This window comes from Rosa chinensis, chromosome 4 (assembly GCF_002994745.2).
Source record: "Rosa chinensis cultivar Old Blush chromosome 4, RchiOBHm-V2, whole genome shotgun sequence".
Classification (NCBI taxonomy): Eukaryota; Viridiplantae; Streptophyta; class Magnoliopsida; order Rosales; family Rosaceae; genus Rosa; species Rosa chinensis.
In genome coordinates, this window is record NC_037091.1 from 2202501 (window position 1) to 2225175 (window position 22675).

General features: G+C 39.5%; 3 protein-coding genes and 1 long non-coding RNA gene across 7 annotated transcripts; 1 reads left to right on the forward strand and 3 right to left on the reverse strand.

The window, feature by feature from the left end:
- Nucleotides 1–4184: 4184 nt before the first annotated feature.
- LOC112197270 lies at nt 4185–6095 on the forward strand. The gene is made up of 3 exons (XM_024337890.2): nt 4185–4254; nt 4584–5652; nt 6063–6095. The coding sequence occupies exons 2-3, from the start codon at nt 4585–4587 to the stop codon at nt 6093–6095; spliced, it is 1101 nt and encodes a 366-aa protein (XP_024193658.1). The 5' UTR covers nt 4185–4254; nt 4584.
- A 5413-nt stretch (nt 6096–11508) lies between these two features.
- Nucleotides 11509–17127, reverse strand: LOC112197773. 4 transcript variants are annotated; one of them, XR_005809170.1, is made up of 14 exons: nt 16715–17127; nt 15826–16552; nt 15668–15711; nt 15426–15533; nt 14731–15177; nt 14324–14440; nt 14076–14167; nt 13753–13948; nt 13548–13649; nt 13119–13158; nt 12889–12993; nt 12464–12649; nt 12225–12384; nt 11509–11771 (listed from the first exon to the last, which is right to left on the reverse strand). It is a non-coding gene; the product is annotated as an uncharacterized LOC112197773 (long non-coding RNA). The 4 variants fall into 4 exon arrangements; XR_005809169.1 differs by lacking the exon at nt 14076–14167 and having other exon boundaries at nt 16715–17125; XR_005809168.1 differs by lacking the exon at nt 14076–14167 and having other exon boundaries at nt 13753–13999; nt 16715–17124.
- Nucleotides 17128–18246: 1119 nt separating this feature from the next.
- Nucleotides 18247–20159, reverse strand: LOC121052702 (disease resistance protein RUN1-like). The gene is made up of 4 exons (XM_040518149.1): nt 19967–20159; nt 19591–19856; nt 19177–19455; nt 18247–19047 (listed from the first exon to the last, which is right to left on the reverse strand). Exons 1-4 carry the CDS (start codon nt 20157–20159, stop codon nt 18247–18249), a joined length of 1539 nt encoding a protein of 512 aa, XP_040374083.1.
- Nucleotides 19995–21248, reverse strand: LOC112197271 (disease resistance protein RUN1-like). Its single transcript, XM_040517590.1, has 2 exons — nt 20818–21248; nt 19995–20705 (listed from the first exon to the last, which is right to left on the reverse strand). Exons 1-2 carry the CDS (start codon nt 20883–20885, stop codon nt 20324–20326), a joined length of 450 nt encoding a protein of 149 aa, XP_040373524.1. The 5' UTR covers nt 20886–21248; the 3' UTR covers nt 19995–20323.
- Between the last annotated feature and the right edge of the window lie 1427 nt (nt 21249–22675).

Genomic DNA, 22675 nt, shown 5'->3' on the forward strand with positions numbered 1-22675 from the left:
TCCTTTATGCTGGTTTTAGAATTTAGCTTTTTCAAGTAAAGCTAGCTTATGTGGTTAGTTAATTCTCTGAGCAAAGTCTCTTAAACATAAAGCTCACAAATGCTTACAATCTGGTGATGAGATCTTGACAACAGAACAGATTGTTGTAGCAAGTGAACATGACTCTAAGGTCTAGAAGTGGTAGTAAATTGGTATTCTTTGCAGGTGACATTTGTATTAAAATGTTGCGGAGAAGAGGACATTGTAATAATACTAGAATTTGCTTTTTGTTTCTGCTCTATGGGGATACTCTTATGTCTAAAACTGACAATGTACATTCAACGAATGAGCTGAAGATGGACTTGATTGTTGAGTTGTGTTCAAAGTTCACGATACTGCTACTTTTCTCATGTAGTTTTAGTCACCTGTTTTTACTATGTTTACTTCATTCATCAGGTTATATGTTTGCTTTGGATATTTCTCTGTTGAGATTACATGTCATTATAAAATGCAAGCTTGCTAAGTTAACTGTTTGATAGTAGAATCATATCAGTATTTGGAATACATTTATTATGTTTGCTTATATGAAGGTGAATTGCTCAAATGCCAAGTCTATTAGCAGAGCAACAGTTATGTCCCTGACTACTCATTGGATTAGGACAGTTAGCTGTCACGATTTTCTCTGCTTTTCCTTTATCCCAATTGTACTTATCATTCTGTTTTTTTGTCTGTATCAGTTCATCTTTTGTGGTCATTCACTATTAATCCTATGCTATTAGGATATACAATGAATGCCAATTGCAGCACCTCTATACACTAGATGAACCAACCGAGGGAATCTAATGTACTTTTTGTTATATCTTACCATTTTTGTAACCAGTTTCAAAAACAATTTTGGTTAATGTTGATTTTTTGAAAATTGTACGTAGTCAAGCTTGGTCTGTTTAGAACTTCCATTTTTGAAACATGTAGATATATGAATCTGGTTAGAACACCAGATTTTAAAATATGTAAATATACATTATTTAATGAAAAATGTATACATATACCCGCAACATCGCGCGAGATATATGCCTAGTGAGACCAATTTGGGACTTTACATACTTTGCCACGTTACTGTTAGAAGCTAACCTAGGATGACAAAATCTCTTAACAAATATCATGTATTAGATAGATCCATATATTCTGCTTTGAGGAAAAACCCTAAGACCCTCAGTTTGCAATCTCGTTCTCGTCCGGCGGCGCCCGGACGTAGGGGCTGGCCTCCGGCCACACAGTTGTCAGGGTTTGCTGCCGGACGAGAGATCTAATGCCCATGGGATTGTCGGAAGGTTTTGGCTCGGGTCTGTCAGATGGTTCGGCTAGGATAGTATGATGGGTGAGCGTACTTCACGGGTTTGGTCATCGATTCATGCTGCTGGCTTCTGGGATCGACGGTGGCCATGGATCCTGATCGATAGCGTGTGTGGTTGCAGGGCTTGTAGAGATAGGTCTTGTGTGCTAATACATGTCGGGAAGCGTTTGGCTCTGCTTGGCTTGGATTGCCAGGACGAGATGGTGTGGCTAGGCAAGCATGGCGAAGCAGGTCTTGCGACATGGGTCGGGCGGAACTCGGCCGGACTGGTGCTGTACGACGGCGTGGTGGAAGGGACAAGGTGGATTGGCCCAAACCAATGATGGGCCTGGTGCATTCCTTAATGGACTCCCCTATTGGGCCGGAACTGTTTGGGCTAGGGTTCTGGCCTAGTCCTTTGCTATTTTGGGCTAGGGTTTTTGGCTCTTGGCCCAAACCTATGTTTTTAGCTTTTTGTCTAATTACAATAAGTTCCCTTGTATTAGGAACCTAACGAGTGTTTTGTTTTAGCTTGTCTATTTGCTATGTTTTTTTTCATAGCTTATAGGCTCGCTGTTATGCGAGCGATAAGTTCAAATATAGTTGGTCTATCCTATGTATCACTGTGGCTCCTCCACGAAGTCTTGTCTGGCCATTGTTATGTGTCAGCGGATGGGTATGTAATGACCTTCTTGACATGCGCTATTATCAATGGAATTACCATTATTTCAAAAAAAAAAAGCTAACCTAGGATGACTCATTTCTCATCTTTCATTATTGAAAGATACGTGTTATAGCAGAAGGATAAAGTTAAATATTCACATACAATAACTTAGCTGAATTTTTCCCCCAAAAAATATGGAAAAAATAAACAGTATGTGGTACTTAACTTACCCAAAAAGGGTAACTGTTGCTATAGTTGGGCTAAAATTTCCAGTTTAGCATTTCTGTTTTTTTTTTTTTTTTTTTGACCATTTTTCTTAATTCTCTTCAAGATGTTCGTCTTTCTGGGGTTCATATAGAGCCAGCAAAAGAATAGGAATAATCTGTTAGGATATATAGAGAACTCTAAATCTTAAGAGATTAGATCGAGTAACGAAATCACTGAAGTTACGCACGTACCCTTCGGACGAGGTAAGGAGAACTGACGAGGCATTTGGCGCTCCACAGAGGGTCGTTGAGATCACCTCCATGTCGTTCCAGCTCCGTCGCAAACCAGCCATCCAGAACCGCACAGCCACAACACTTTTCCAGAAAATCGCTCATGAACGACGACGTTTTCACCGCGCTTCCCAAACCCATTTGTTTTCGTAGAGCTTAGCTTTGGTCAGATTGGGAGTGTAGGACTAAGACAAAGTATAGGGAACACAAAACTTTGGCTGCTCTGGAACTGTTCGGTTTTGAAGGTGAGGTATGAAATGCCACTTGGCAATGGCCACGTCTGCTGCAAACTCTTGATCAACCACCCCACTAGACCACTGCAATGGAAAAGACATGCAATCAGAGTTTTTCAAACAGATGAGAAATAGAAATTACTAAGCATTCATACGAATTTTATCTAATTTTGGTACTAAGGTTGTAATTATGTAAGCACACACCCTCTCACTCAAAGCAACATCCTTCAACTTTGCTCAAGCAGAAATGACACACACCAGAGTCACTGATTCACCGAATTGGGTTTGATCCCAGTAGCCACCATCTCGAAAAACAAAGAAACTGTTGTAGTACATATGTCTATTTCATGTATTAAAGTGTAAAGATAGGAATAAGTGACTTGTATGATAAGCTTTATGCCAAAGGGGAACAAGCATGGTTATCTCTATCATCACAGCCACAATGCCACATGAGAAAGCTAGAAATAGAGCTGTCATCCAAGTTGTATTTCATTCTTTAAGCATCTCACATCTCAAATGTATTCCTATAAATACCTCCTTGAATGAGATGAATAAACACACTTGAGAACTCCATTCTCTCTTTGGATTACTCTCTCTCTCTCTCTCTCTGTGTTTCATTTTATAGTTGTACTTAAACACGTTATCAGCACGAAATTGCTCTAGAATTAGGATCGAAGTTGAAAGGAGAAGAGGTAGTTCATAATCCAATCGAAGCCATTTTTTCAAACTTACAAAAAACCTCCAAACCCTAGCTCATATCAAAGCCCTTGATTCAAGAAGCCCAGAACCGGTTTCAGAACCGCCAGAACCGGCCGGAAACCGCCTGAACCGGCTGCCGGAAGATCTGAACCACAGCCGGACCGCTGTCGATATCTGCCGAGCTGCTGCCGAGTCCTGCCGAGCAGCTGCGCAGAAGCTGCCGAGACCTGCCGAGCGCACCTGCCGAGACCCCTGCACAGCACCTGCCGAGCAGCTGCCGAAGGCCTGCCGAGCACCTGCCGAGACCTGCCGAGCGCACCTGCCGAGCCCCTGCCGAGCAGCTGCCGAGACCCCTGCACAGCACCTGCCGAGCAGCTGCCGAAGGCCTGCCGAGCACCTGCCGAGACCTGCCGAGCGCACCTGCCGAGCCCCTGCCGAGCAGCTGCCGAGACCCCTGCACAGCACCTGCCCAGCTGCTGCCTAGCAGCTTCCGATCTGCTGCCTAGCAGCTGCCGAGTTGCTGCCTAGCAGCTGCCGAGTTGCTGCCTAGCATCTGTCGACAGATCCGCGAGGCAAATTTCCGGCCAATCTCCGGCCACTTTTCCGGCCAATCTCCGGCCACTTTTCCGGCCAAATTTCCTGCCAATCTCCGGCCACTTTTCCGGCCAATCTCCGGCAACTTTTCCGGCGACTTTTCCAGCAACTTTCCGGCGACTTTCCGGACACTTTTCAGGCCATTTTCCGGCGACTTTCGGACAATTTTCCGGCGATTTTTCCGGCCATTTCCGGTGACTTTTCCGGCGACTTTTGGGCAACTTTTTCGGTCATTTCCGACAACACTATTTCAAGGTATTCTTTACTAAAAGTTCCCGCTTTTGAGTTTTTATTTATTTTTCTCCTCTTTTTCTTTTTGGGAACTTACAATTAAAAAGCGGAATTATAGAAAATTCACGCTAAACGAACTAAGAGCGTTCGTAGTCAATGAACTAAGAGTGTTCATAATATTCGGACTAAGAGCGTCCGCAAGCATCGACTTATGACCCTATTAAACATCATTGTTTCGGTCTAATCCAAATATTCTTGGAAATTGATTTCATAGCTTGGAAATCTTATTATTAGTTTTTCGTGGAAGTTTTAAACTCCGAAACTAATACATCTTTTTCTTCTTATATTTCAAGGATGTCGAATGAACCTAGACTCGATTTTCAAATCCTTGACTCAACTGGTTCGGATTACCATAGTTGGAAAACCGACGTTGAGAACCATCTCACATCAAAAGGGATATTGCCCATAATCCAGGCACCAAACGCGGGCCTTGTGTTCCAACGAACACCCATAAAACATGCACAAGCAATTATCTTGATGCGACGCCATATGGACAAAGCACTCAGATTGGAGTACATGTCCATCAAAGATGCAAGGGACCTATGGGTAGCGCTAGAAGAGCGCTTTGATAATATCCAAGATTCCCTCCTCCCTGACTTGAAGGTTCAATGGAACAATTTACGCTTCTCCGACTTCAAGTCTGTTGCTGAATACAATTCAGAAGCTCTTCGGCTAAGTGCCATGCTGAAGTTCTGTGAAAAACCTCTCACAGAAGAAGAGCTAATTGAGAAGACTCTCTCCACCTTCCCCGTCGCAGCAATTATACTATCAAAGCAATATCGCACTGAATATAATGCTGGACGACTTACGAAGTTCAATGAGCTTATCAATATTTTGTCGGTAGATGAGAAGCACGACAATATCCTTGTAAAGAATTATAATTCAAGGCCCGTAGGAACCAAAAGCGTTCGTGAGGCGAATTATAATGCACCCAAGAAAGGGCGCAAGGAGCGGTACCCTACTAATAAGGGGCATGTATACCCTAACAAGGGACATGACGGACGCATGGGTCCATACAACCGCCCCAATAAAGAAGGAAACCGCAACTTTGGAGCGGGCACACGTGGTGGCAAATCCACACGTGGGAGAGGAGAATATAACAACACCATGGGCCGTAACAATGTGGGCCGTGGAGGTCGCATAATACGCCGTGGTAGTGGCAGCAACAACCCGCCTAGGGAATATCCACAACGTGCACCTCAAATAAAGAAAGTCAACCACAATGACGTGTGTCATAGGTGTGGATCAATTGAGCATTGGTTTAAGCAATGCCAAGCAAGTACACAACTAGCTGCACGCTACAAGGAGTACAGGGAAATGAGGGAGCAAGAAGCTCACCTTGCTGAAGAAGATGGTGAAGATGTAATTCTCACCATAAAAGACTTCAAAGCTGAAAATGAAGAGCACGAGGATGCCGCAGACTTTGATTAAAATAGTCTTTTCTATTTTCCAATAAAACGGCAAAAGTGCCTTAGTCAAATAACAATTGACTCTTTCTTATGTGGCGTACTCAATAAAGTATGATGTCTAGGCAAGTAATTGAGATCAGAGTACTTAAGCGAGCCTCGCTCCACCAACATCTCTATACTTACCTGGTCATATTTTATTGAAATTACCAAACGGATTGAGCAATTACACTTTGTATAAAGTTTGATTTTATTGGAATAAACTTTAGAAACTTTGATGTAATCATTGACTATTTTCCCTATTAATAAAGTATCGCATTATCAATGTCATTGACATGTGTTAATATTCCGAACTTTATTTTTCAGTATGTCTTCGGGAGAATTGGAATGCCTTCTTGATAGTGGCACCACACATACTATATTACGACATAGGCAATTATTCTTATGGATGACACCTAGTCAATCTTCAGTGACCACGATGGCAGGACCATCTCAATTGATTCATGGTCGTGGACCAGCTCAATTTCTATTGCCAAATGGCACAAATATTAATGTCGCCGAAGCTTTATATGCTCCAAGGGCTGGAAGAACCCTATTAAGTTTTAAAGATATAAGAGCCAATGATTTTCATGTGAAAACACATTGTGAGAATGGACAAGAGTTCCTTTACATCACCTCTAATAACTACGGAAATACACGAGTATTAGAGAAACTCATGTGTCGCTCTAGTGGATTGTACGCAACCACTATCAGAGTCATTGAATCCAACCATGTCATGAATGAAAATTTATGGGATTCCGACACATACAGGCTTTGGCACGACCGTTTGGGACACCCAGGTCGTGATATGATGATCTGTATATTAAAAACTTCACACGGACATCCATTCTTTAAAACAAAAAGGAATACGAACCAAAAAGAGGTTCAAAGAATTACTTCTAAAGCATATCATTCGTTTTGCAAAGCTTGCTCTTTAGCAAAAGTAGGATCGAGACCATCCTATGCAAAAGACATTAAAGAAAATATACCATTCTTACAAAGAATACAAGGTGATATCTGTGGACCTATCCATCCAACTTGCGGACCATTTAGATATTTTATGGTGTTGGTTGATGCATCGACACGTTGGTCACATGTCATGCTCTTATCCACAAGAAATGCTGCATTTGCTAAACTCCTAGCACAAATCATTAAGTTAAGGGCTCACCACCCTGATCATCCTATTAAGTCAATTCGTCTTGACAATGCTGGGGAGTTTACATCAAAAACTTTTGATGATTATTGCATGTCCATTGGAATCGAGGTTGAACATCCTGTCCCTCATGTACATACCCAAAATGGTCTCGCAGAAGCTGCCATTAAAAGACTTCAAATGGTTGCTAGGGCATTGGTTATGCGCACCAATCTCCCTATTTCTGCTTGGGGCTATGCAATATTACATGCAGCTGTGCTTATTCGTCTAAGGCCCACTGCCACCCAACCTTTTTCTGCATCCCAGATGGTGACTGGGTATGAGCCTAATGTCTCACATTTACGCATATTTGGGTGTGCAGTCTATGTGCCAATTGCGCCACCACAGCGCACTAAAATGGGTCCTCAAAGACGATTAGGCCTTTATGTTGGCTATGACTCTCCAACCATAATCCGCTACATAGAACCCTTGACAGGTGATCTATTTACCGCTAGATTTGCGGATTGTCACTTTGATGAGACAGTCTTCCCGCCTTTAGGGGGAGACACGAATATAACTAATGTTCAACAAAAAGGACAGGAATTGTCGTGGTTTGTCCCCACTTTGTCTCATCTTGATCCCCGAACCGCACAATCTGAAAAAGAAGTGCAGAGAATTCTCGATCTTCAGAACGTAGCAGAATCGATGCCTGATGCGTTTTCTGATATTGCTAAAGTGACTAGATCACACATACCTGCTGCAAATATACCTGCAAGGATTGATGTCCCTAAAAGACATAATGCCATCTCAAAAATACATGAGAATGGCGCCAACGCCCCCTCTATGGGTGACACATTGGCTAGGCCCACGGCTCCTGCCAGGAAGCGCGGGAGACCTATAGGTTCGATGGATTCTCGCCCAAGAAAGAAAGCGAGTTTGGCACAAGATAATCCATTAATCATAGATATGAATAATCCATCCCACGAGAATATTCCGGATTATGGTTATGTCCAAGAGACACCATTGGGGGACGCTCCAATGTCAGAACCAACTCCAGAGAATAGAGAAATCTCCATAAATTACAATAGTGTACATGAGATGATGGATAGAAATTCTATGGCAATTAATGATGCGTTTGCATATCATGTTGCAAAAGGAATCATAGAATATGATGATATCGAGCCTCGCTCTGTTGAAGAATGTCAACGGAGAGCAGATTGGCCTAAATGGAAAAATGCGATCCAGACTGAATTGGATTCACTAACAAAGAGACAGGTATTTGGGTCTATAATGCTGACACCACCAAATATAAAGCCTGTTGGCCATAAATGGGTCTTTGTTAGAAAACGTAATGAGAAAAATGAGGTGATGAGATATAAAGCTCGCCTCGTGGCGCATGGTTTCTCACAACGCCCTGGAATCGACTACGAGGAGACATACTCTCCCGTAATGGACATTATAACGTTCCGCTACCTTGTCAGTTTGGTAGTTTCCGAAAAACTTGACATGCAGCTTATGGATGTGGTTACAGCATATCTCTATGGGGATCTAGATTCAGAGATATATATGAAGGTTCCTGATGGACTTCAATTACCAAAATCAAGTGGCTCTAAACCACGGAGCGCGTTTTCAATAAAATTAAGACGCTCACTATATGGATTGAAACAATCCGGACGGATGTGGTATAACCGTCTAAGTGACTACTTGATTGGAAAGGGATACATTAACAATGAAATATGCCCTTGCGTGTTCATTAAAAGAACAAGTTCCGGATTTGCAATTGTAGCAGTTTATGTCGATGACATGAACCTAATTGGAACTCTAGATGAGTTAAAGGAAACTGCTAAATATTTGGAATCCGAGTTTGAGATGAAAGATCTTGGGAAAACACGGTTTTGCCTCGGAATAGAACTCGAGCACCGTAGTGATGGGATTATGATCCATCAGTCAGCATATACTCAAAAATTACTAAGGCGCTTTAATGAAGATAAAGCAAAGCCTGTAAGTACTCCCATGATCGGCCGAAGTCTTGAGCCCACAAAAGATCCGTTTCGTCCAAGGGATGAGGACGAAGAATTATTAAAGGCTGAAGTACCCTATCTAAGTGCGATAGGCGCATTATTGTATTTAGCACAATGCACAAGACCAGATATCTCATTCGCAGTGAACTTGTTAGCTCGACATAGTTCTGCGCCGACACGCCGCCATTGGATTGGCATAAAGACAATCTTTCGATACCTAAAAGGTACGATTGATATGGGCTTGTTTTATCCCTACAGAGAGAAAATAAAAGACGGAAGATTGGGATCAGACCCTATGAGGCAAAAAGCCACCTTCCATAATACAGACGCCGGCAACACCATCCATGGTGACCGACGTTCTCCTCCTCCCCTCCATCAAAATAAAAATAATGTTTTGATGGGCTTTGCTGATGCTGGGTATCTCTCTGACCCCCATAAAGGTCGCTCCCAAACAGGTTATGTCTTTACCATGGGAAGCACGGCGATATCTTGGAGATCTACTAAACAGACACTTGTCGCTACTTCCTCAAATCATGCAGAGATTATTGCTCTACATGAAGCTGTGCGTGAATGCATATGGCTAAGGTCTATAAATAGACACATTCGAGGAACTTGTGGTTTGAAGTTTACCACAGATAAACCTACATGCATTTACGAAGATAATGCAGCTTGTATTGAGCAAATGAAATTAGGTTTTATCAAGGGTGACAATACTAAACATATATCACCGAAATTCTTCTACAATCAGCAACAGCAAACACTTCTAAACATTGAAGTAAATCAAATCCGATCAGAGGATAATGTAGCAGACTTATTTACTAAGTCGTTACCAAAAACCCCTTTCGAGAAACATGTGAAGAGTATCGGATTAAGAAGATTATCCGAACTCTCATGATCTTCAGGGGGGAGTCTAAATCAGGGGGAGTATCTAGAAACATACTCCACACTCAATGCGCGTTGCACTCTTTTTCTCCTTCGACCAAGGTTGTTTTTTCCCACAGGGTTTTATTACTTGGCAAGGTTTTTAACGAGGCAATTTCGAAGCGCACGGCCTAGACAATATTATTGACATGAAATATCCAAGGGGGAGTGTTGTAGTACATATGTCTATTTCATGTATTAAAGTGTAAAGATAGGAATAAGTGACTTGTATGATAAGCTTTATGCCAAAGGGGAACAAGCATGGTTATCTCTATCATCACAGCCACAATGCCACATGAGAAAGCTAGAAATAGAGCTGTCATCCAAGTTGTATTTCATTATTTAAGCATCTCACATCTCAAATGTATTCCTATAAATACCTCCTTGAATGAGATGAATAAACACACTTGAGAACTCCATTCTCTCTTTGGATTACTCTCTCTCTCTCTCTGTGTTTCATTTTATAGTTGTACTTAAACAGAAACAGCCTCCTTTGCGCATGTTCCTCATACCATAACCACAAATCAAACTAGACCACGACACAGTGTTTCTCTCAAGCATTTCATCAAACACCTTCCGGGCGTAATCCAAGTCCCCACATTCTGCATAGAAATGAATCAAAGAATTCCCAATAAACACATCTTCCTCCAAACCCATAATGGAGCTGAACCCCTTCATAGAAAGCCACAATCTTCAAGCACGCGCTCAATGCAACATCTGAACATAAAGCCCAATAGCCTCGTAACTAAGCCCAGAACCAGAGTAACCCTTTATCAGAGAATTGTACATGAACAATACACCCTTTGTTTATTCTTCTTCTTCAAGGAACAAGTCGAAGGTTTTTCGGGCATAGTCTGAGCTTTCGTAGGTGCCCGTTTTGGCGCATGTGCTTAGTGACATTAGAGGGTCTGTGACTGAGGCCTTTCTTAGTGATGTGACAGTGAAGTTGCTTCACTTCATTTACGGTTTTACAGTTTTTGAGTCACCCAGTTGGGGAAGTGCCCTTAGCTATGGACTTGGGTTCGTTTTGGTTAGTGGTAGGAGCTATGAAACTTAGCGTGGCTAGACCAAAGGACTCAGCTGAAGCACTGCAGCCATGGCTGATGGATCTGCAATGCTTCTATGAGACCGCCCCTGTTTTATGTCAAGAGAACTTCTTCTGTGTATAGGTGCTACTGGTAAATCACTAAATCTCCACTACTATCCATATAAAACAATGGTGCCTGACAAAATTTCAGCTTCTGAAACGTCATCCTGTATATGATTGACAAATAATTGGCCCTATTTATGAATTTCCAAGTCGTAAACTGTAGGATAAAATTGAATATGATTGTGGCCTGTGCTAGCAAGATTTTGCTTAGAGTGATAAGTTTCATATTCCATTTGCTCAATCCATGGACCATGTGGATATGCAACATCATGCTCTTTGAACATGATATGTTCTGATCAAAATGTAGACAAAACATAAAGGCAATTTAGCATAAAAGTACGAGGAAAAGAGTATAGGCAAGAGTACAACTAAGGGGACGTAGCATATGCCTTTGCTTCAAGCTTATTTGCAGTCATTTCAAGTTTAGCGAGGGATCAGCATGTACCCAGGCCACTTGGCCAGAATATGTAGCCTTTCAGAGTGGAATGTCTATAGTTCCCAGTGGAAATGGAAAAGCAACCAAAATGCATGATATCAATCAACTAGCAACATAGTAACACAGTGACAGCTAAGAAAATGAACCAAACATTAATAATGGATCATATGAACCAATTTGTATGGAACCATGGACTACCTTAATTTGAATTTACTAGCTAGATGATACCACCAATGTTCTCCTACAACAATGGAATCAATTGAGGATCAACAATGAGGACAACTACAAACAGTTTTGATACCATTATTCCCCATCATCATGTACGCAATCTCAAGCACCAACCAGATCCAAAGCACCATGGCTTCATTGATTCCATCTGTCCACAATAAATACAAAGCAACTCATAAAAGCCCTTTAGGTTTTGCTAATTATTATATCAGAGAAGTTTGTAGACAGTATACAGGTAACGTTAGGTAGTAACAGCCATTAGTTAGCTTGAAAGAATCTTCATTGTTTCTGTAACATCTGATTTCCAGCTAGGAAACGGGAGAGTTTAATCACATAATCAAAGTGTGATACAGAGGGTTTGGAGCATAACTAGAAAGAAAGAAAAAAGAGAAAGTACAGAGAGCCATTTTGGTTCCCTACTGATCGATTTAATCGCATAGTATAAAGATGAATGTCATTGTCCTCTCTTTTTCTTTATTCACAGTTTCAGAGTATTAAAATCAATATCAATGCCTTGTGTACTGTAGCCACTATTTACTCAAAATAATGCATAGACTATAAACATTTAAGACTGCCAATGCATACATGAATTTGAACTAACCTATGTAGTGCTTATAGTGCAAAGTGATAGGGCCATTTGGTCAATTCCGAAGTAACAGCTGCTAGGCTGAAAATGTGAAACTTGCCCTTTATACACACACACTGTTATTCTGAAACAACCTTGCATATAGTACAGCAGCACCACCATGGAGATAGTTTTACTGCTTCAGAAGTTAGAAAGCTTGGAAAAGAAAATGATACTAAGAAGATGACATGCATGTTAACTTGCAGATTGATCACCTGAAGTGGATGGTAGTGTTGGTTGCAGAGAAAAAGACAGCTATGGGTTTTGATCACCTTCAACTGCACCACGAAAGTTTTCACGAAGTTTTGTTGGTTCTGAATACAGAGAACTCAGTTGCTTTCTCATGATGTTGAAGCTGTGGAGTAGTTGACTGATGGGAGCTATGCAGGTTTGCTTGTTACCTGCAAATTTGATGAGCAAATAAACATTAATTATATGAAAATGTCAAGGGGCTAAGTCACATATGCTAGTTAACTCCGATTAACCAAAGATCATACCTTCCAAATTAAGCAAGAAAAACTAATAAGATCATCTCTGAAATATGTAGGGGGAGATATTTTCTCTTTTATTGAACGTTGAACAAGAAAACTACAGCAACTGGGAAGAGAGAGGGATGATGAGCATGGAAAATAGCACATACCTTTACTTCTAATCTTTTTGCACTCGTCTCAAATTTAGACAGATCAGCATGTACCCGATTTTGCCCGACTCAGCAACTGTTCCAAGTGAAAGTTTATAGTTCCCACTGCAAACAGAACCACCAATCAAAATGTATAACATTAATCACCCAGAAACATTATTACTAGATAACATTAATCAAAATGTTCAAATATTAATACTGGATCATATCAACCTATTTGTATGGACTACCTTGATTTGCAGAGCCTAGCTGACTGCCACCAATGATCTCCTACAACAGTGGGATCAACTGATAATCAACAATCGTATCAAAAAAATAAATAAATATGATCATCAACAATGAAGATATTGGAAAAGTTGAGGATACTTGAGACCTCAATATATAGGTCTTTAGATTGAGGATAGTTCAATACTTCCAAATGTTTTTTAAAATTACAGAGGAACCTAGAAAATGTGCTATTCGTCCAGTGTTCTGTTCATGATTAAACCGGTTCCTGATTGTAGAATTATGATAAAGGACAAACCTTAATACCTATGCACTATTATTCGAAACTGCATAGTTTTAATACTTCCTCTAAGTTACAAAAAAAATGAAAAAGGAAAGGTATTTATAATCACATATAGACTTATTCGTTGATCAGTTTTAGTGAATAGAAATACTTCTTGGAAAGAGCCTGATCCTGCAGCAGCCTCTAAAGAGACTCATGCCACTTGCTTATGATCGAAAACCCTCATCAACCGCCACATATGATCGCTGGCTCGCTGCAATGGAATACATGCAGTCAGACTTTTTCAAGAACACATTAGAAATCAAAATTGCCTCAGTTAAAGTATTGAGTAGAAAGTAGTTTCTTCTCTTTCTTACGGTGCCACTATATATACATCCAGATTGGTGGTAGCTACTGAATTTCTGCTGCCGAATTGATGCACATAATTAATGCTTGCTTGCATGAATCCACAACAGAGGCAAACTCCAAGAAGGCATAACTACTCACAGTATCAATTCCATGCTTAGAACAATGAAAACCAATTCCTTCTTCCTCAAGAAGGTCAGCACACACCTGCCGCATCACGTTGAAGCAAGATACTTAGCCAAAGCCAGGCTAGAACTTCTGATACCAAAAAATTGTTGTATATGAGTTTCACAAATTATCGGCAATACTTATTTATGAAATTTGAAGTTGTAACCTGTAGAGGAAAATTTAATATGCTTGTCGCATGTACATATGCTAGGAAGATTTTGCTTGAAGTGCTGCATTTCATATTCCATGTTCTCAATCCTTGGACCATGTGGACAATGCAAAATCATACCTCTTTAACGTGATATGTATCGATAAAATTGTAAGCAACAACATATGGGCACTTGAGCCTGGAATCACTAGGAAAAGAGCATAGGCAAGAATACAGCAAGGATATGAAGAGGAGATAGCATCTACCTTTGCTTCTAGCTCATTTACAGTCGTCTCAAAGTCAGTTAGGTCAGCAATCAGCATGTAGCCAACTTGGCCGGCCGGAGTCTGTAATCTTTCTGAGTGGAAAATCTATAGTCCCCCCTGCAAATGGAAAAAACAAAAAAATTCAATGATATCAATCACCTAGCAACATAGTAACAAAATGAAAGCAAAGAAAATGAACCAGAAAACAAATGATAATAATGGATCATATCAACCAAGTTGTATGAACCAACTTAATTTCTATGGCCAAGCTAGCTGATTACCACCAATATTCTACTACAACAATGGAATCAATTGAGGGAAAATTCACCAATTTTGATACCACAAAACAATCATTCCTGTAAAAACATGAAATCTGCAGAATTTTAGAACAGGGAAGAAAGCCAAACCTGAAAATAGCAGCTAGTCTCTGAAAGAACATGGCATATATTATTGGTGGAACTATGGAGTGGCTGGTGAGGTAGGATCAAGATTCGCGAGAGTCTACAGCAAATCGGGAAGAAGATCAAGATTTGCTTGCCAATCAGAAGTCTGGAAGATCTGATCTGAGGTGGATGTGGATGCAGATGCAGAGTAATCGGGGAAGGGAGGCATTGATGGTTGCTCCTCAGTGCAGTGTCGTTTTGAAGGGATTGGTTGCTCCTGCTGCTCTTGTTCATGGTGATAATCGTCGTTTGCTCCATTAATCACCCAGAAACATTATTACAAGATAACATTAATTAAATTGTAAGTAACAAAGTGAAACCAAATATTAATACTGAATCGTGTCAACCAATTTGTATGGAGTATGGACTACCTTGATTTGTAGAGCCTAGCTGATTGCCACCAATATTATCCTACAACAGTGGGATCAACTGATAATCAACAGTCTTATCAAAAAGAAAAAACTTTAAGTTTTTGCTTAAAGTGATGCATTTCATATTCCATGTGCTTAATCCGTGGACCACGTGGACAATGCAACATCATGCCTCATTAATATGATATGTATCAATAAAATTGTAGGCAACAACATATGGGCACTTGAGCCTAGAATTACTAGGAAAAGAGCATAGGCAAGATTACAGCTGGAGGAGATAGCATTTACCTTTGCTTCTAGGCTCTAGCTTATTTGCAGTCGTCTCAAATTCAGTTAGATCAGCATTCAGCATGTAGTCAAATTGGCCAGAGTCTGTAACCTTTCTGAGTGGAAAATCTATAGTCCCCACCGCAGATGAAAAAAAGAAAAATTGCAGGATATAAATCATATAGCAACAAAATGAAAGCGAAGAAAATGAACCAGAAACAAATGATAATAATGGATCATATCAACGAGGTTGTATGAACTACCTTAATTTGCATGGCCTAGCTAGCTGATTACCACCAATATTCTCCTACAAGAATGGAATCAATTGAGGACAAATTCACCAAATTTGATACCACAAAACAATCATGCCTATAAAAAACATGAAATATGCAGAATTTTAGAACAGGGAAGAAAGCCAAACCTGAAAATAGCAGCTAGTCTGTGAAAGAACATATCTAATTGCATGGCACTATGGAGTGGTTGGTGAGGTAGGATCAAGATTCGTGAGAGTTGACAGCAAATTGGGAAGATCAAGATTTGCTTGCCAATCAGAAGTCTGGAAGATTTACTCTGAGGTGGATGCAGATGAAGATGCAGAGTAATCGGGGATGGGAGGCATTGATGGTTGCTCCTGCTGCTCTTGTTGATGGTGATAATCGTCGTTGGCTCCATTACGAGGCCTCTTTTGTTTTGCATTCGCCGACGAAAGCCAGTATAGCATACCACTCTCATTCGGTATTTCGGTGGCCGGCATACGAGGTGAACTCCACAGCTTTTAATTTCATCAGAGAGAAATTGAACTCGACAGTGATAACGCGGCCAATCCTCTTGATCCACCTTTCCCTTTATTTCATCAGATAATGGAATATAAGTTAGCAACATAAGGTCTCGCTTTGAACTGGGCATCTCGTGATAATCTATGAGTGCCCCATTGATGGAAATATCAGCTGGACGGCGAGTCCTAAAACTAAACCAAGAAATGGAAACAAACAGCCACTCCTATGCTCTCCCAATTCAATTTGCTTGGGATTTCAAAAGAAATTGCACATGCATTGCACGGGCCTTTTTCATTAGCAGCAACCTCCTTCGAACAACGGAACCACTTCGGAACCTCACTACCGGGGTAATACAAGCCTAAACCGGGACTTCTGCAATGAAAAGATGTCAGCTATGTCAATACCGCATGTATTCTTTCAGGTGAGAGACCCCTTCTGTGTAGCCGGGTCTCACCCCATATTAATAATGTGCATGCATTATGAAATACAGAAATTACATAAATCAAAACGAGAGAGAGAATAAACAGAACAGACCCTGATTATTCAGGAAAATATTTTCCATTATGTCATCGCCCAGGCTGTGACTAAATCTATGGCAATTCCACAAGATAATATCTAGCATGTTCAAAGACTATGGCAATATCAAAAATCTCTCCAGTGATTCGCAATCCCTCGCATCTACCTTGAGTATATTTTGTGGAAGCTCTGGAATCTCTCGAAGTCTCTTGCAACTACACAAGTCAATCCTTGGCAAGTTGACAAATTTGCTAAGTGCAGGAACACTAACAAAATTGTTACTTGAGAGATCAAGTTCGGTTAATGTTTCCAAGCAATCAAGACTCCTAATGAAATCAGCAGTTGATAAATTACATCCGTTGATTCTGAGTACACTGAGTTTGGGCAGCCCTAGAGAGCCACTGTTATCATGTGAAATGCTTGCTTTTGTTGGAAATGTAACAAGATTTGAGCATCCACTCACATTTAGGATCTCTAGATTTTGTAACTCATATATGTTGCGTGGCAGAGTTGTAAGATTTTCACAACCATCTAGACACAAATAATAAAACCCAATGAGATTCCCAATTGACGGACACAATTCTATAATGCCACTGCCTTCTAGATACAACCAGTGGCGGACCCAGGATTTTTTTTGTATGGGGGCGTAGTAAAAAATAGATAAAAAAATTTAAACAATAAAATTAGAGACAATTCATTATTTAGCACAACTTCTAAACATTTAATATCATAACAATTCGAATAAGTAATTAGAAAAAAAAAATTACAATACATCAAAATATATATACAAAACCAAATAAACAAGAAAAGATAAAATTAATCGATAAAGAAATTCAAACGAATCATCATCTTGTATCGAGATTGCTCGCTAAAGGCTAATCTTTTCTAATTCAATTAAACTATTAAATCATACAACAATGATCAAGCTTGGTACTTTACAACTTTAAACCCAAAAGATTAAAAAAAGAAATTTTCGTAAAAATATAGAGAAGAAAAAAATAACTAAACCTGTATTGTACTTGTCGGTCAGACTAAAAAGAAATAAAAATATAGAGAAAATGATTTGTTTGCTGGTGGAAAGAGATTTTGTCTTCTAGTGCTTTATCAGTTCATCTCAACCAGATAAATCGGAGCTTTTCTTCATCAGTTCATCTCTGATTCTCTTCACGTTTTGTTTTTTGTTTTTTTGCTTATCTCTTCACATTTTGGACTTTGGACTCTTGGACTTTTGGTAGCTACTCCCTTTTTAAATTTTATTTTGGAATTTGGGACATGGAGCTTGGATAATAACGTAGGTCATCAGACAATGTTGAGATGTTGGTCATGCCCGATGCCTTTGACCATCATAAAGGTGATGAAGGCATTGAATGTTTTTGTTTCTTTATTATTTTAATTGCACCTTCTTTTATACAAGTCTGTTGGCAACGTTTTCATGATTCAATTTATCAATTATTTATAGATATATATTATTAAAGTATTAGATTAAGTGGCTTAGTGGGGGCATGTATGTTAATTAAAAGACAAAATTCTGTATTGATCATCTATTACATTCATTCTCCCCAAAATTTAAGTGGGCGCATCAGCCCCCGCTCGCCCCTACCTCGGTCCGCCACTGGATACAACTCTGTCAATGAGTCCATCTTTCCCTTGATTTTTGGAAATGTAACAAGCTTTGAGCATCCACTCACATCTAGGATCTCTAGATTTTGTAACTCATATATGCTGCATGGTATTATTGTAAGATTTTTACGTTCTACTAGATTCAACTCATTAAGCCCAATGAGATTTCCAATTGATTGATGCAATTCTTTAATGCCACTACCTCCTAGATACAACTCTGTCAATGAGTCCATCTTTCCCATGATTTCTGGAAATGTAACAAGTTTTGAGCATCCACTCACATTTAGAATCTCTAGATTTTGCAACCCATAAATGTTGAATGGTAGAGTTGTAAGATTTTTACAATCATCTAGATGCAACTCTCTAAGCTCAGTCAGATTCTCAATTGACAGATGCAATTCTTTAACACCAGTGCATGATAGGTTCAACTCTCTTAACGAATCCATCTTTCCAATAATTTTTGGAAATTCCTCTAGCCTAGTGCAATACCTAAGATCCATAGCACGGAGAGATTTCAAGCTAATTTCGGTTGGCAACTTAACAAGTTTAGAGCAGCATTCAAGATTTAAGGTCACAAGTTTATCTAGCGATCCAACGAACCAATGAACCTCAACTAAACTTGCACAACCATATAAATTCAGCTCTTCTAAGTTGGGGATTCCTGTGAAGTTTGGGAGTTCTCTTAGGGATGTGCAACCTTCTAAATGCATAGATCTTAGAAGTGGAAAATTCTGTGCGGCAAGAAAAAAGAAAAGATCAAACCAATCTGAAGCACTAGTGATTTGCAACATTATTAATTATTTAAAAAAAATGAAAGAAAAACTTTCTTGAAATAAAAATGGATTATTAGATTAAAGTACCTTAAGTCCCTCCCATAGTCGTATAATAAAATGGTTGTCAGAAATATTGAGCGCAACACGTTTCCTTGGATGAATATTTGAAGGAAACGATTGTATCGAACATCCAGACCAATTAAGCCACCTCAACTCATTGGATAGATAATCAATATTCCCAGAATAGTGTGCAAAATAGCTAAACAAGTATCTAAGATTTTTCATCTCTGAAAAGCATTTAGCATTCAAACATATCATTTCTTCTTCATGCTCCTCTACTTGGATGCCTTTTATTTTCTTTGTTCCCTGTAAAATGAAAGAAAGCAATTATTAACATATGTAGCAATTTGAAAGCACAAGCTAGTAAGTACGTACATGTTTCAAAATCTCCTAGCTTCAAGATCTCAAAAAGATATTTTACATAGTAGATAAGATACTTACTGTTTTATTTGTTAAAACATGATCAACATCATCATAGTTCCACAATCTGCTTCTTTCGCCAGGCTCACCTTGTTGACGCACTATTTCTTTACCCATTTCTTCTATCAAGTCATGCATCCAAATCTTATCACTTTCTGTTCCATCCACCTGAGTCTTATCTTTGTCAATTCTTATTAAGGCTTTTTCTTGGAGTTGTTTCATACCGATCACTGATTTAAGGTCATAGCAAGCATCTAGTATTGGTTTCACACGGTCTACTTGTTGACCTTTAAAGAAACAAGCGATATCAAGAAAATATTCTTTTAAATCTGCTCCCAAAGCATCATAACTATTTTGAGAACATCTCTTATCTCTCTGTGGGGATCTTCTCCTTTACAATTATCTAATGTAGTTTCCCACTCATCTCTGCCTCTCCCATACAGATGAGAGCCTAAAACTATCAAAGCTAATGGAAGGCCCCGGGCATAGCGTACAGCACGTTGTGCAAGTTTCAGATAATCACCCGGAGGTCCATTTCTTTTGAATGCATTCAAACTAAACAACTCCAAAGCTCGATCATAATCTAACATTTTGACCTCATATACTTCATCAACTTGATGAGAAATTAGCAAACGTTTATCTCTTGTTGTTATGAGAACTCTACTGCCTAGCCCAAATAATCAGGGGATGGAACTAAGTTCTGTAATTGGTTAGAATGACTCACGTCATCAAGGATTAAGAGAACTTTTTTATGTCACATCCTTGTCTTTATAAAACTGACTCCTTCATCAACACTACTCACCTTCAAAGTTGGGTCCCTTAAAATATTAGACAAAAGTGTCTCTTCCAGTTGGGCTAGGCCTTTTGATCTAAAATCTGTCAAGAAACAGCTATCTTCAAACTTATGGCGAATTGAATTAAACACATCCTTCGCAATTGTGGTCTTTCCTATTCCACCAGGCCCCCATATGCCTACCATGTGAACAATATTTTCCTCGGCGTGTAAAAGTCTGTTGACATCTTGTCTACAAGACACTAAGCCAATTGGATGTTCAGCAACGTGCAACTCACATGAAGGGTTTATTACTTGGGCGGACAATTCCCCAACAATTCTCTTGATAAATTTAGCCTCGGATCTATGAATTCATATATACGAAATCAAATAAAGTAGAGGATTAATATATAAAAATATATTAATAAAAAAATAAGCTAACTAATCAACTAGCTAATGTGGGGTTAGAGACATACTCGTCATCCTTGAAAGGCCATCCAGACAAATCTGCTGCTTCCTTAAGAGCTGCCCTCCATTTATCCATGCTATCCTTGTATTTGCATTGATCAAGTGTAGCAAATGCGTCACCGAAATCACCTGTTTGATGTCGTACATCTGAGGGATCCACTTTGTAGAAAACTGGTATGACCTCTTGTACGTGTTTTTGATTTTCTGCATTCAAGTATCTTGAACAGTTCGTCTAAGCACCACCTTGAGGCAGCATAAGTTTGAGAGAAGACGATGATTGAAACTCTTGACTCCTCAATTGCTTTGAGAAGAGCCGGTGATATTTCTTCTCCTCTTCTGAGCTCATCATCTATGAAGGTCTTAATTCCCCTATCATCCAAAGCGGTGTGCAAATGATCTGTAAAAGTAAAGCGCGTATCCTCGCCTCGAAAACTCAGGAACACCTCGTATATGTAATGAATTTGGTCAGTAGAAGAACGTGGAAGAGAAGAAGATGAAGAACTGGCTGCTGCTTCATTGGTTAGAGAAGACATATTCTGCTTGCTCTGCTTTGCTCGATCAGTTGAATGTCGCCTTCCTATTGATCTGCCTTGCTAGAGTGCTTTTGCATTGTAGATCCAGACTGATCTCAACTTCTGCAATGTGAATATGAGGTTGAAATTGATTAAATGGGAACCTGGATGATTGTCTTCCTTTCTTTGCAACTAATCTTGTACCGTACACTCACGAGGCGCACTTGCCAAGCAGCTTCTGCTTTCACTTTTTCTTTTTTGAGAGGTGATGACTTGTAGAAGACTCGGAAAATCATTACTTCGATGCTTGAAGGAACAAGGAAATTATCTAGTGTACTGTGTACACTTTGTTTGGGTTCAATGTATTTATCAATTACATTAACCTATGTAATTCTTATCGTGTTAAGACGGAGACAAATGTTCAACTATGAAGTTACACTTGTTCATCAACATGGTAATGGGAGTAAGGAGGAGGCACTTCTAAGTTCTAAAGCAGTAAAAATCAAGATAGATCCAGCCCCTTTCTGCTCCGAATGCAAATATGGGTGAAACAACAGTCGGTATTCAATTGAAGCAGACTGCAAACTGGATGCAACATTTAGATACTCAATATAAATAAGATGACGGTACGTGTATGTGCTAGAGCTGAGATATTTGACACCGCAATTAATAGGTCTTTAAATTGAGGGTACTCCATTCCTTCAAAATACTTTCTAAGTTTACAGAGGAAGAATCAGTTCGCTAAAGAATGTGTTATTTTTCAATGTTATGTAACTTGTAGAATTATGAATGAATAAACATTAATACTTACTGTAATATTTCTGCAACATATTCACGCAGAACCAGCGCCCATAAAGACAGTTTTACTTCATAATCTAAGTTAAAAATAAATCATAAAAGTTAAAAACATGGAAAAGGAAAAGATTCAGGTATTAGAAGATGATTACATATACATACTAGTGTTGATTACATTACATATAGTGTATTTGTACTCTTCCTGCAGCAACCTCTAAAGTGCCTCATGCCAATTACCCATGACTGCGCAGACAATCAGACTCATCAACCACCCCACTTGATCACTGCAATGGAATAAATGCAGTCAGACTTTTCAAGAACACATACACATCAAATTTGCCATCAATCCATGAAGCCCTTTACTAAGATCAAAGTTCTTTCCTAACATAACTAGAGCTACGTACTTGCTCATCTCTCTTGAGGTGCCAGTATTGTAGCCCCAGATGCCATCCATATATGCTGATTAGTTGATGCAACTACCATTGTGTTAATTCCAAATGTTACTGATCACCGCTATGAATTAAAAGCTTAGAAAAATCAACAAATCTCAACCATATCC

Bases quoted from the DNA above. Each gene is read 5' to 3' on its own strand.
- LOC112197270 (XM_024337890.2), top strand. From the start codon at position 4,585: ATGTCGAATGAACCTAGACTCGATTTTCAAATCCTTGACTCAACTGGT. The intron at 5,653-6,062 runs GTAATTCTCACC...TTTATTTTTCAG, and splicing joins CTGAAGAAGATGGTGAAGAT to TATGTCTTCGGGAGAATTGG.
- LOC121052702 (XM_040518149.1), bottom strand. From the start codon at position 20,159: ATGTTAGATTATGATCGAGCTTTGGAGTTGTTTAGTTTGAATGCATTC. The intron at 19,857-19,966 runs GTAAAGGAGAAG...GTTTCTTTAAAG, and splicing joins GGAAACTACATTAGATAATT to GTCAACAAGTAGACCGTGTG. The intron at 19,048-19,176 runs GTACTTTAATCT...CTTGCCGCACAG, and splicing joins GACTATGGGAGGGACTTAAG to AATTTTCCACTTCTAAGATC.
- LOC112197271 (XM_040517590.1), bottom strand. From the start codon at position 20,885: ATGGATAAATGGAGGGCAGCTCTTAAGGAAGCAGCAGATTTGTCTGGA. The intron at 20,706-20,817 runs GTATGTCTCTAA...ATGAATTCATAG, and splicing joins TGGCCTTTCAAGGATGACGA to ATCCGAGGCTAAATTTATCA.